Here is a 14,122-nt window from a genome sequence, read left to right on the forward strand (position 1 = left end):
AACTTAAAAACCTAGTTTTGAATGTGAATTTGTCTCGAGACTTAAATTTAATCTTAGGTAGACTTTGAACCTAAACCCTACATTATATAATACTTTTTTCTTACAATAGCTTCGATACTAAGTTATGAAACTCTTTAAATGGCTTTTATTAATTAATTTATTTTAATAAATATTTTTGTAGGGAGAATTGTATTTTGGGCCCGAATGGGCCCAAAAATTGACCAAAGATCCATATATCATGCACATTTAAGGTCAAGACCCAAATAAATTATAAAAATTAAGTTAAAGGATATTATCCTTCATTAATCCCTAAAATACCTTTAATCCCTACATAGGCATATAATGAGTGTAAATTTCAATTTTTTCCCCTTTTCTATTCCCAATTAAGTATTACTCATTTCTAACTTATTGTTTTGTTTTGTTTTTTTTTTCTTTTTTTAAAGATATTGAATCTTTTTACTCTTATAAAAAATTTTCATATAAAATTTAATGGATAATCAATTAATGAAATTTAATTATTTTTATTATTTTCATATAAAAAAATAGTACTAAACAAGGTTTTCAATTTTTATTTTTAAAAATTATTTTTCATTTTTAATTAAATATTTTTTTCTAATAGAAAATGTAAAAAATATAAATCATATTACCATTTTTTTAGAAAGTATTTTTTAAAATAGTTTTTGAACGTAATTTTTCTTTATTTATAATTTAAAATAGAAAATAATGTTGATTTTCAATTATTTATAAAAAAAAAAGTTTTAAAAAACAATGAAAAATCCAAATAGTTAAAATAAAATTATTATGGTTGCATGAATAGTGGTACAATAAAGACCAAAAAAACTTACGTGAAAGGTCAATGAGTATTTTGGTCTTTTGATAACTTATATCATTTCCATCAATTATGTAAGTTCTATAAACCAAACCTTATTTTTTGATCCACCTGGATCCAAAACACAATTGTCTCTATTTTTTTTATATATATATATATATATATATATATATATATATATATATATATATATATATATATATATATATATATATATATATATATATATGTCTTATTAATTATGGTTTCAATTATCATAAGTAATAATCAATCTTATGTATTGACTTGGGTTTGCTCGTTATTGAGAGTAGTTAGTTGAAAGTCTATGAATTGAATATGAATTGCAGTATATTGGGGAATTCTTGCATTTAATGTTGTTAGCAAAACCCCATTTTCATGACTTAGCTACTTCGTTGTCGAAAGAAGAGCATCAATTTACTCCATATGTCCTACTAGGGTTGCTCTTCCATTGAGAACATAATGTTCATTAACTTTTCTTTAGGTGAAGTCATCATTGATGGTACCAAATGCTCTAACTATTTTTTTTTTGTCCTTCCTAATTCAAGTATAGGGTTTATATATTGTGTGTAAGGGTTTTCACATTATGCTAATTGGGTTAACATCTATAGATGCATAATTGATGCTAAGTCCATGAAAATTTATGGTAAAAAAACATCCTTTATCATTCACACTAATTTATTTGCATGTATTTCTTGATTCTCATTATTTTTTTTTTAAATCAAACCATTAGAAAAATTACTTACCCACATTTATAAATATCAAATACTATATTTTTACATTTTCACAAAGTATAAGGTATTTGTATTAAATATACAAGATATTTATACTAATTGAATAAGTTTGTCCATTGAAAATATATTTATATGCTTTTCTTCATTTTTTTATTTGTTTTTTTATATCAAACTATCGAAAATATTGTTTGTATACAAATATAAATGTTGAATATAATTTTATTTATTTATTTCGTATTTTCACACATAATGTATAAGACATTTATAATAATTGTACAATGTTTAATGTGCATATGTTCCATTGGTTATGTTGTTTCTTACACCATCTTAGTAGTAGGCAACAATGTCAAGTGGTTCAACCATTGCCCCTTCCTTTTGAGGCTTCGTCTCTATTTGTTTGACCATGTCTTTCTAGTATATTATATTATGAGGTTTTCCCTTAAAAGCTTCAATTTTAAATTTTATGCTAAAAAACTTTAAAAATAAATGTGTAAGAAAATGTTTAATTTCAAAAGTTTTTAAAACTTTAAGATAGAAAATTAACTTATCGTATCAACATACTAGCCTAAAGTTTGGTTAAATCTAAATTTTGATGATAGTAAAATAATATTTTAATTAAATATTTAATTTTAGGTATGGTAATGATATCCAGTCAAAAGAGGAAAACAAGAGAGGCTTTTTTTTTTCTTTTTATTTTATTTTATTTTTTTATTTACATTTTTTTACAAGATCATATGTATAGAATAGATTTTCTTGTAAGGCATAGTAAGGATAAGTATGCTTTAAAATTGATCTTTAGAACCTAAGTATTTGGGAATGAAAAATAATCACATTTTTTATAAGATTTTTTAAAAGAATTCATTCATGCATTATTAATGATTTTTTGTGAAAAATGAAATTGATTACTTCAAAGATAAAAACTTGTGTTTTACATGATTTTTCAACATTAAAAGTAAGATTTATAATCTTAAGTTTCAATTTGAAATAATCCGTTATATATATCTTTTATCCAATATTTTTCTAAATTTCTTGAATAATTGATTAATTAATCAAAGTAATCGATTGTATTCATGTCTTCCAATTATTATAAAAAAAAAAATCTAAAGATTAGTTTATAGTCAACTGAATGATTGTTTAATTGACCAAAGTAGTCGATTGTATTCTTGTCTTTCACTTATTATAAAAAAAAAAAAAAAAAAGTCCAATAATTAGTGTCTAGTCAACTCCGTGATTGATTGATTGAGCGAAAAATGTGTCTAATAACTAGTGTTTTTACAAAATGTGCCTAATAATTAGTCTTTGTCTAGCCTTCTTAAACTCTTAAAATTATAGAAATAATTAGATAAAAGGGATGAAATACCTCATATTTGTTAATTTATTCCCTCCAATATTTTTATTTAAAGAGTAATTCATTTTTTTATACATAAAAGCCCCTGACTATTTGGAGTATTTATAGTGTGTTTTAAAAGAAATGATTATTTTTATAAGAAAATAATAAGAGCATTTTTGTTAACATGAGATAAAAAAAATGATGAAGGGTTATATTTCTAAAATTGGGTTTTCAATGACCTTTTGTGGACCCCGCATTTCGGCTCATGCGTTTCCCACTCAATGGCGGACTCGATTTTTATTTGAAAATTTGATTTTTTATTGTTTAAGAAAATGACTTGGAGTCGCCACTTATTTTTGTTTTATTTTTAAAAGGGTAAACAAAATAAGAAAGAAAAACCCTAAGTGTGACTCCTTACTTTGGAAAAGGTGGTCTGTGAAAAACCGGATCGGGTCCGAGGGTCAGGTTACTTATCAGGAAGGTACGGTATGAACCGTAGCACCCCTCTAAGTCCCTAAATGGGTCTCTACTAATAAAATGAAGCAATCATGGCAATTGATGAGGAAAAACAATGAATACCCGGAACTATCATGCACATAGGAGAATCAAAACATGTATATGGAAATATCAGAATGGGGATAGATACGTACCTGGGTGACGAGCCACAATGCGCTTATCAAAAAGTGAGGTTAGTGCACAATTAAAGGATAATTTCGGGCATGCCATAGAGCAGAATAAAATCAAGCACGCATGGCAATTAAATCAATCAAACAATCAATCAATCATGAGGAAAGCACGTATGTTGGGCCCCCACCAAAGCCCATTCATTTTTGCAGGAATTAATATCACAAATCCCATTATTCTGGAATTATGAAAATAGCATTCATGTTTATATAAAATCAAGAGAAATCGAAGATTATTTGAAACCCGAAGAGAATTAAAACTGTTAGAGAGAAAATTGAATTTTTGAAATTTATTTGGAAATTGGAGTCTCGAAAATTATTTGAAGATTGGAGTCTTGAGAATTAAATTTAAGAGTTGGAATTTTGGGATGTCAAACTTGAAGGAAATTAGAATTTTAGAAATTGGAAATTAAGTTCGAAAATTGGGATTCAAAAAAATGTTTAAAAATGAAATTTTGAAGTAAATAAATGGACTAATAATAATAAGGACGAAAATAATGATTAAATAAATGAATGGAATGCTGGAATTTTTGAAATTGGAAATTAGATTTAGAAGTTAGAAAGTTTAAAGAATTGTTTAAAATAGAATTTTAAGATAAATAAACAAACTATTAGTGATTAAATTAATGTGAATATGGGAATTTTCAAGATTAGGAATTTAATTTGTAAATCTGAAGTTTTAAAGAGTTGATTTAAAATGGAGATAAAATACTAATGATTAAATAAATTAATGAGAACATGAGAATTTTTGGGATTAGGAGTTTAATTCGGAAATCAGAAGTTTTAGAGAATTTGATTTAAAATGGAGTTTTGAAATAAATAAATAAATAAAATATCAATGATCAAATAATTTAGTGCGAACATGAGAATTTTTGGGATTAGGAATTTAATTCGAGAATCAGAAGTTTTAGAGAATTTGATTTGAAATGGGGTTTTGAAATAAATAATCAAAATAACAATAATTAAATAGATTAAAGTGAGTATGAGAATTTTCGGAAATCGAAATTGAGTTTTAAAGATCGGAATTTTGGAGTATCATTTGAAGGTTGAATTTTTATAAATTGGGCTTGGAAATTGGAAGTTAGAAAGTTTGAATTAATAATAATAATAAGGTTTTGAAAGTTTTAATCAATGATAATAATAAAAATAAGATTTTGAAAGTTGAGGTAATAATAACAATAATGATGAGATTTTTGAAAGCTTGGATTAATGATGATAATAATAATAAATAAATTTTGAAAGTTGAGTTAATTATAATAATAATGATGAGATCTTGGAGGTTTGGACTGATGATAATAATAAATAATAATAAATAGGTGTTGAAAGTTTGAATTAATAATAATGATAATGATGAGATTTTGGAGGTTGGGTTTAATGATAAGGATAACAATAATAAATAGATTTTGAAATTTGGATTAATGATAATAATAAATAATAATAAATAAATAGATTTTGAAATTTGGGTTAGTAATAATAATTATAGGGTTTTGAAAGTTTGGATTAATGATAGTGATAATAATAATATTTTAAATGTTGAATTAATAATAATAATGATAATAATATTTTAAATGTTGAATAGAAATAATAATAATGATAAACGTAATAATAATAATAGTAATAATAAGATTTTTAAAAGTTTGATTAATAACAATGATAATAATAGTATTTTAAATGTTGAATTAATAATAATAATAGAGCCCAAACCCAGTCCATCAGCAACCCTAATAAAGCCCAAACCTAGTCAAGCCCAAATCCACCAATAAGCCCCATCCTCATCAAGCCCAATCCATATGATATTAATGGGCAAGCCCAAGGCAATTAAAGCCTTCATAAACCTGGGCTTCTCTTCATAGGCTTGGGCCTGGGTTCCCAGTTCAAACCCAAGCCCAAAAACCATCATGGGCAAAGCTTCTCTTCACCAATTGCCTCTCCACCCGCGAAGACTCCACCGGCGGCACGATGAAGAGGAGAGCCATGGCGGCGCGGGGAAAAGAGGAGCAGCGGCGGCGCGGGGAAGAGGGGAGCCGTGGCGGCGGTCTGGTGACGTTCAGAAGGTGCCGCCGCCATGGCTGCTGGTGCAGGCGCGCGCGTTGCCGGAGCAGGTGGCAGCGGCCTGGCGACGTCCAGAAGGCGCTGCCGCCATTGGTGGCTGGTGCAGGCGCGCACATAGCCGGTGCAGGAAGACGCGGGGAGGGGCGGCATGCATGGCTCCCATGCAAGTAGGCGAACGGCTTTGAGGTTCCTATGGGGGTGAGCTAGGCGCGGGCATGGCGGGGTGCAGGTATGAGGGTTAGGTGTTGTGTTGAGGAGTTTGGAAGGATGAGAATATAGGAATAGTAGTGAGGGATCGTATGCATGAGATGGACGAAGCATAACCACGGCTGGCGAGAGGAAAATGGGTTAGTGATGAACTAGATATGACGATGGGTGTGATGGATAGGTGAGGAAGGTACGGGAAAGGTGAAAAATGGGTATGGAGATATGTATTTGACTGAGGATGGTGTAATCATGGAAGTGTAGCCGTGATGAGTGAATGAGAAAGATGAGATGGGTGCATAGAAGGTGATCCGTTCACGAAGTCACTTCCCCAGTTTCGATAACCTGGCCATCGATGACCTCATTCCCACAACCAACAAGGAATAGAGCAACAAACAGAGGGAAGAAACCACAGGGAACAAAGCATGATTTTTATATAATCGGGCTCAGGGATGAATTCATACATTCAGGTGCTTATGGAAGGAGTTAGGGAAACCAGAATAGAGTCAAACAGAGCACCTCCGCACACGGATAAATTCAGCAAAAATAAACCAATAATCCATGACATCCAAACCGACCAACAAATCACATCCTGGAATCAACAAAAGAAGTGAGCACAATAATGTCATAACGAAGAAACATGGAGTTCACAGAAAATTTTACCTGAAAGTTTTCTCCTTGAGCAAGGTATCCCCCCCGTCCTCCAACACTTTTTTTCCTGCCTTTCTTTCGCTTCCTTCCCCTGTTTTGAGTCTTCCTCCACAAGCCATCCCCCGTACACCATCCCATCTGCCGCCCAAAAAAAAAAAAAAACGCCCACTTGAGTCCCCTCTCTGCCCCAAAAACCAGCCCACTTTAGTCCCATCATGTCGAGCGGCTTGGGAAGAAAAAGGTAGGAAAAATTAAAAATAAACAAATAATAATAATAACTAAAAAAACTGTCTGCCTCCGGGGGTCTACACCTTTTTAATTAGATAACCCAAAATTATATTAAATCCAAACTTGTTTATCTTTTCATTGTGAGCGCTTCAATACATTTTGTGCTTAAAGAAGCTATTGTACGAGTGGTTAAGGAATTTTATTTATAAGGTGTTTATTTTTTAAAATTTTTATTGAAAACAATCTGTTTTTACACTTCAAGTTGTTTGTTTGTTTGTTTATTTTTTATTTTTTATTATAAATTTTTAGCTTAAAAAAAAGTCAAAATATTTGACTTTTTTTAAATAAAAAAAAAACATACTGATTTTTCTTTACTTTTTAATATTATATAGAAATAAAATGTTATAAAAAAAACAACCTAATACTTGATATTATTAAATATTATTTAGTTTTAACTTATATTTAGAATTAAGTGAAAAAACAAACGTCATCTTAGTGATTGTAAAAGTCTATTGAAACTTAAGAAATCCAGACTTAAAGAACAATAAGGAGAATCATGATTAAAAAAACTTTTAAAATTGTGAAATATGTCAAGGTGTGGAAGTGGATAGGTCGTTGAACCACAATAAAAACATTTTATTTACAACATTTCTCCCCTTACTTTTTTATTTTATTTTTTTATCACATTCATTCCATTACTTGCATATATAAAGAGATCATCACCTAATTTACTCATTTATCGGATGATTATCTATATTTGTTAATTAGATTAACTTACGACTTTGTACTCCATTTATGCAAGGATGAAACATAGAAAAATAAAAGATAAAAGCATCCTTGAATGTGAGTTAATAGAAAACTATTTTTAAGAACAGTTTTTAAAAACAGTTCTAAGTTGTTTTATGTTTTGAAATTCAAATATAAAAATTGTTTTTATCGATTTATTTTTCATAAAAGCCTCGTGTAAGTATCTTACTTATGCAAAAGTTTTTAAAGTATTCTGTATATTTCTCATTGCTTCTCAAAACTCTTTACCACAAAAAATACCTAAACATGCCTCAAATTTATTCTAAAAAAATTATATATTTTTAATTTTTTTTAAAAAAATTTATTATTAACCAAAAAAAAAAAAAGTTACCAAATGTGTTTTTAAGTAAGTCCTTATATTTCAATGTTAAAAATTTAATTTTATACAGAAACACATTCAATACTCATTGGGCTCAGACAGCTGAATCCAGTACAAAACCCATCCACTGGTTTAAAATTCAGGCCCATTATATTGTTCATCCTGGCGGGCCTTTCGGTTCAGCCCATCTCAATTGTACCTAACAAAAAGCCCGAAAACAAGTTCCACGAATCTAAAAACACAATCTGAAATTGGATTTGGGAAATTCAGAGACTGCAAGTATCTATGCCACACCTCTCCATACTTCATGAAGCTCCTATAGCAAGTATCTATGACTTCTTCCAACTCTTTCCACCGTTTCATGAAGCTGCTCGGGCGGGGGCCGACACTGCATAGCTTCCAATCAGTTCAATTATATAAATAAATCCTCAAACTTAACCAGATCACTCCATGATGATTCTTTCCCTTCAGGAGTAGGTTCTGAGCTCTGAGAGCAATTTGCATGAGAAGACAAAGCCCCCTTCTCCTCTTCATTGCATCATTGCTCCAATAGCGTGTAATGTTTAGATCCTCCATTGGTTATGTAGTGTCTTCCACCCTCTCTGTGGTAGGCAGCAATGTCAAGTGGTTCAACCATCTTTCTATAATTCGTTCCTGTACAGAGCCAGAGGGTTTGCAAAGCTGCCCCTTCCTGGTGAGGCTTCCTCTCTACTTGTGCTCATCTTTTGATTTCTTTCTTGTACCGTTCTAGCTGGAACATATCTAGTTTTATGTCAGTCAGAAGCTTAAAAGGAAATTTTCAATGGGAAGTTGTTGCAAGTTTTGGTGGAGTTGAATCTAAACAAACATGTTTTTCTTCCCCTCCCCCCCCCCCCCCCCCCCCCCCCCCTTTTTTTTTTGAAGGAAAAGACTCTTTGAAGTCTTATTTGATTTTCTTGTTTACATTTATTTGTTTAGGATATAAATAAAACACAATGTAATAGAACAACAATGAAAGTGCATCCCAGCAACATCATAATATTCATTTCCTAACAAAAAAAACAGAGGAAAAGAAGGAAGAAAATAGTGCTGAGAATATGGGCAGCAACCAAGAAAAAGGGAAAAAGGTCACACTCTTTCTAGTTTTATCCATTGAACGCTCACAAAACAATAAACACAACACACAAACTGGATTGCCCCTCTAACCATACTTCATATAGCTACGTTTCTTCATGAAGTTGATCAATTGCGACCCATGGGAATTACTGCAAGTATCTATGTAGCCCTCATACAGTCCCCACCATTTCATGAAGCTGCTTTCCCGCAAGAAAATCTCAGGGGACGCTGCATAGTTGTTAATCTGTTCCATTACATACTCCTCGAACTTAACTAGATTATCCCATGATGATTTTCCCTGCTCAAGAGTACAGTTTTTACTCTTGAGCAATTCGCATGACAAGATGGCCTCCTCCACATGTGCCCAAAACAAAGAATCCTCAGTTAGGATACCAGACACCTTTTGCTTCTTGGAATCAAGCTTATCTCTAGAGGGGGGTTTCACATCTTCTTCATACCATTGCTGCAACAGCTTGTAATGAAGAGATCTTCCATTGTTTATGTAGTCTGTTCCACCCTCTCTATAGAAGGCAGCAATGTCCAGTGGTTCAACCATTCTCCTATAAACTGTCCCTGCATAGAACCAACGGGTTCGAAATGTTGCTCCTTCCTCCTGGGGCTTCCTCTGTACTTGTGCAACCATGTCTTCCCAGTACATTGTGAGGTTTCCCCTAAACTGTTCAACGTTGAGGTCCCTTTTAGACCCCTGGTTTTTGAAGCAATCGTAGTAACCCATTTCCGATTTCTTCTTATACCATTCTAGCTGGGCCATGTCTCTTTTTATGTCATTCAGTTTCTTGGCATCGGAAACTTTATTTTTCTGGATTAGTCTTCTGGTTTCCGCTTCCATTGTTCTTATCATAGCATTGATATCAATGTTATGCTGCAGCAGCTGCCATGAATTTTAAAAATGAGACGAGTTATGGAAGATCCCAAAGAACAAGAAGATAAATCTGAATAGGGAAGTTATTGCAGTATTTGGTGTAGTGTAAACCATGTTTCATAACATCATTAGATGGGAGAAAGCTGTTTACCTTTGTTTGATTAAATCCAATTGTCTCAAGTTCCATGATGATCCCAGCTGAAAATGGATCTGCAAACCGTTCACCCACCTGCGGCAGTCCCTTGCAGATTGCCCTCTCCTTGAGGTTTCTTAAAATCTCCCCATAGTCAACATCCTGCAATCCTCCGGCAACCTCTGATGATATGACTTTAAGCAATCCCAAAATTAAATCAGGGTTGTCAAAACAAGCACAACCAAGTTCAGAGCACAAGAGATATGTCCCAAAGGGCTTGTAACCGGTAGTTTGTGAATGGGAGGATGTGAGCGGAGATCTGCCGGATGGGAGGAAGAGTCCGGGGACTGGGTCTTGGTTAGACACTACATGCAGGAAGAAAGAATTCCATATGGAGTGTTGGAGGCCAAAGTCGCCTATAAGGGGTGAACCAAAGGTGATACAAAAGGGGCGGCATTTGGGTTTTAATAAATTGCCATCTAGCAGGCGTAAGGTGAAGAGAGAAGCAACGGATCCTCCCAGGGAGTGCCCAGTGATGATTAACTGACCTTCAATCTGAGTCAACTGCAAAACAAGTAACCATATGAAATCCATGTCAGAATAATGCCACTAATCTCACTTCTGAACATTCCTTTTTCAGTGACAAGATATATGCAAGCTGATCTAAAGACAGATACCAACACCAGTTCTACTGTGTTCCTATTAAGAGTTGAATCACAACCGATCAATGGGTCATGTGACGATGCCATGAAAATGGATATGTGTGACGTCTTATCCTTCAGGTAGTTCGACTCCATGAGGGAGATCTCATGGTCAAGCTGTTTCGTGTCTCACAATTGTTAACGAAAAGGAAACGAAAATTCAAACAAGTATCAGATTTTGACCTCATCTGTTAGTCCAGAGAGATGATCATGGAGAGGGGTAAAGAGGGCTAATGCTGCTCTGTTAATGGAGACGGACGGGTATTCTTCGGTACGGAGGAAGTCAAAGAGAGGAGACCGATCTAAATCTCCTTGTCCAGGAAGAGGGTATTGAGTGCAGTCAGGTGAAGAGACAAAAGCTACAATTGTGCACTTGGAAGACAGTTGATAAAGTCTGTATTGAACAGGCAAGGCTGTTTGGCCTCTCTTAAGTTCAAGAATTTTGGTGAAAGCACAGTCGATTAGATTGGAGCTCAGCACCAAATTTGCCAGTTCCCGTGCAGAGCTAAACCTGCAGTGAAAGACCCAACAGAAAAAGGAGAAATTAAGCAAGAACAGAGCGAGGATTCGATTCTAGGAACCAAAAAATGAATCAGAGACATTGATACTTACAAAGGAACTTGATTCATCTTCTTTCCTTCCACGGAGATGCAACCAGAACAAGACCAAAAACAATATTATTTGGGAGGATGAAGGGAATCCTGACAACTTGTAATTGTTAAAGAAAGACTACAAAAGCCGGTCTACGAGCAAAGATGCTTCCCCGGTCCTCACACGGTATGACGACCACTACGATGGTCTACGAGCAAATAAGCTTTGTTTTCTCAGCAAGACTCAAAGGTGATTACGATGTTTTACCAACCTTTCGGAAAAGCTCTCATGGTATAGTCTCTTCAGACTCTCTTTGTTCTGTGTTTCTAAGGTTACGAATTTTCATATCAAATATTGATATATATTTCCGTTAGTTTTCAAGATGAAGAAACCAGCTAGAGAAATTTTCTTTTTAATTTTTTTTTTTACCGTTTAATTGGTTTAAGAGATCTATTTTTCAAACTTAAAAACCTAGTTTTGAATGTGAATTTGTCTTAAGACTTAAATTTAAACTTTGAAACTAGACTCTATATTATATAATACTTTTTTCTTATAATAGCTTCCACACTAAGTTATGAAACTCTTTAAATGATTTTTATTAGTTTATTTATTTAATAAATATTTTTTTAGAGAGAATTGTGTTTTGGGCCTAGTTGGGCCCAAAAATTGACCAAAGATTCATATATTATGCACATTTAAGCCCAAAACCCAAATAAAGTGTAAAAATTAAGTTAAATGATATTATCTTTCATTAATCCCTAAACTACCTTAATCCCTGCCTGGCACATAGTGAGTGTAAATTTCAATTTTTTTTTTTGTATTTTTTCCCCTTTTCTATTCCCAATTAAGTATTACTCATTTTTAACTTTTTGTTTTGTTTTGTTTTTTTTTAAAGATATTGAATCTTTTTACTCTTATAAAAATTTTTCATATAAAATTTAATGGATAATTAATGAATGAAATTTAATTCTTTTTATTATTTTCATATAAAAAATAGTACTAAACAAGGTTTTCAATTTTTATTATTTTTCATTTTTTAATTAAAATTTTTTTTCTAAAAGAAAATATAAAAAATATAAAATCATATTACCATTTTTTTAGAAAGCATTTTTTAAAATAGTTTTTGAACGTAATTTTTCTTTATTTATAATTTAAAATAGAAAATAATGCTAATTTTCAATTATTTATAAAAAAAAGTTTTAAAAAACAATGAAAAATCTAAATGGTTAAAATATAATTATTATGGTTGCATGAATAGTGGTGCAATAAAGACCAAAAAAGCTTACGTGAAATGTCAATGAGTATTTTGGTCTTTTGATAACTTATATCATTTTCGTCAATTATGTAAGTTATATTAACCAAACCTTAATTTTTGGACTCACCTGAGGTCCAAAATACAAATGTCCCTATTTTTTATGTATATATTTGTGTCATTAATTATTTAATTAGGGTTTCAATTATCACAAGTAATAATCAATCTTATGTGTTGACTTGGGTTTGCTCTGTCAATTGAATATGAATTGGAGTATATTGGGGAATTCGTGTCTTTAATGTTGTTAGTAAAACCTTATTATCTTGACTTCGCTACTTCGTCGTTAAAAAAAGAGCATTGATTTACTTCATATGTCCTACCAGAGTTGCTCTTCCAGTGAAAACATAATGTTCATTAACCTTTTTTTTAGGTGAAGTCATCATTGATGGTACCAAATGCTCTAACTATTTTTTTTTTTTGTCCTTCCTAATTCAAGTATAGGGTTTATATATTGTGTGTAAGGGTTTTCACATTATGCTAATTGGGTTAACATCTATAGATGCATAATTGATGCTAAGCCCATGAAAATTTATGGTAAAAAACACCCTTTATCATTCACACTAATTTATTTGCATGTTTTTCTTGATTATCATTATTTGTTTTTTAAATCAAACCATTAGAAAAATTACTTACCCACATGTATAAATATCAAATACTATATTTTTGCATTTTCACAAAGTATAAGGTATATGTATTAAATATACAAGATATTTATACTAATTGAATAAGTTTGTCCATTGAAAATATATTTATATGTTTTTCTTCATTTTTTTTTATTTGTTTTTTTATATCAAACTATCGGAAAATATTGTTTGTATACAAATATAAATGTTGAATATAATTTTATTTATTTATTTCGTATTTTCACACATAATGTATAAGACATTTATAATAATTGTACTATGTTTAATGTGCATATGTTCCATTGGTTATGTTGTTTCTTACACCATCTTAGTAGTAGGCAACAATGTCAAGTGGTTCAACCATTGCCCCTTCCTTTTGAGGCTTCGTCTCTATTTGTTTGACCATGTCTCTCTAGTATATTATATTATGAGGTTTTCCTTTAAAAGCTTCAATTTTAAATTTTATGCTAAAAACTTTAAAAATAAATGTGTAAGAAAATGTTTAATTTCAAAAGTTTTTAAAACTTTAAGATAGAAAATTAACTTGTCATATCAACATACTAGCCTAAAGTTTGGTTAAATCTAAATTTTGATGATAGTAAAATAATATTTTGATTAAATATTTAATTTTAAGTATGATAATGATATCCGGTCAAAAGAGGAAAACAAGGGAGGTTTTTTTTTTCTTTTTTCTTTTTATTATTTTTTTATTTACACTTTTTTACAAGATCATATGTATAGAATAGTTTTTCTTGTAAGGCATAGTAAGGATAAGTATGCTTTAAAATTGACCTTTAGAACCTAAGTATTTGGGAATGAAAAATAATCACATTTTTTATAAGATTTTTTAAAAGAATTCATTCATGTATTATTAATGATTTTTTTGTGAAAAATGAAATTGATTACTTCAAAGATAAAAACTTGTGTTT

General features: G+C 31.3%; 1 protein-coding gene across 1 annotated transcript; it reads right to left on the reverse strand.

Moving 5' to 3' along the window:
• Window positions 1–8,835: 8,835 nt before the first annotated feature.
• On the reverse strand, window positions 8,836–11,603 carry LOC100256873 (senescence-associated carboxylesterase 101). Its single transcript, XM_010651260.3, has 4 exons — window positions 11,280–11,603; window positions 10,851–11,178; window positions 9,985–10,530; window positions 8,836–9,842 (listed from the first exon to the last, which is right to left on the reverse strand). The coding sequence occupies exons 1-4, from the start codon at window positions 11,294–11,296 to the stop codon at window positions 9,036–9,038; spliced, it is 1,698 nt and encodes a 565-aa protein (XP_010649562.1). The 5' UTR covers window positions 11,297–11,603; the 3' UTR covers window positions 8,836–9,035.
• Between the last annotated feature and the right edge of the window lie 2,519 nt (window positions 11,604–14,122).

This window comes from Vitis vinifera, chromosome 5 (genome assembly GCF_030704535.1).
Source record: "Vitis vinifera cultivar Pinot Noir 40024 chromosome 5, ASM3070453v1".
Lineage (NCBI taxonomy): Eukaryota > Viridiplantae > Streptophyta > Magnoliopsida > Vitales > Vitaceae > Vitis > Vitis vinifera.

Excerpts from the sequence above, each read along its gene's own strand:
- LOC100256873 (XM_010651260.3), bottom strand. Across the intron at positions 10,531-10,850 it reads TCTCTGGACTAACAGATGAG|TTGACTCAGATTGAAGGTCA; the intron begins GTCAAAATCTGA and ends CTTGTTTTGCAG. Across the intron at positions 9,843-9,984 it reads TTGGATTTAATCAAACAAAG|CTGCTGCAGCATAACATTGA; the intron begins GTAAACAGCTTT and ends AATTCATGGCAG.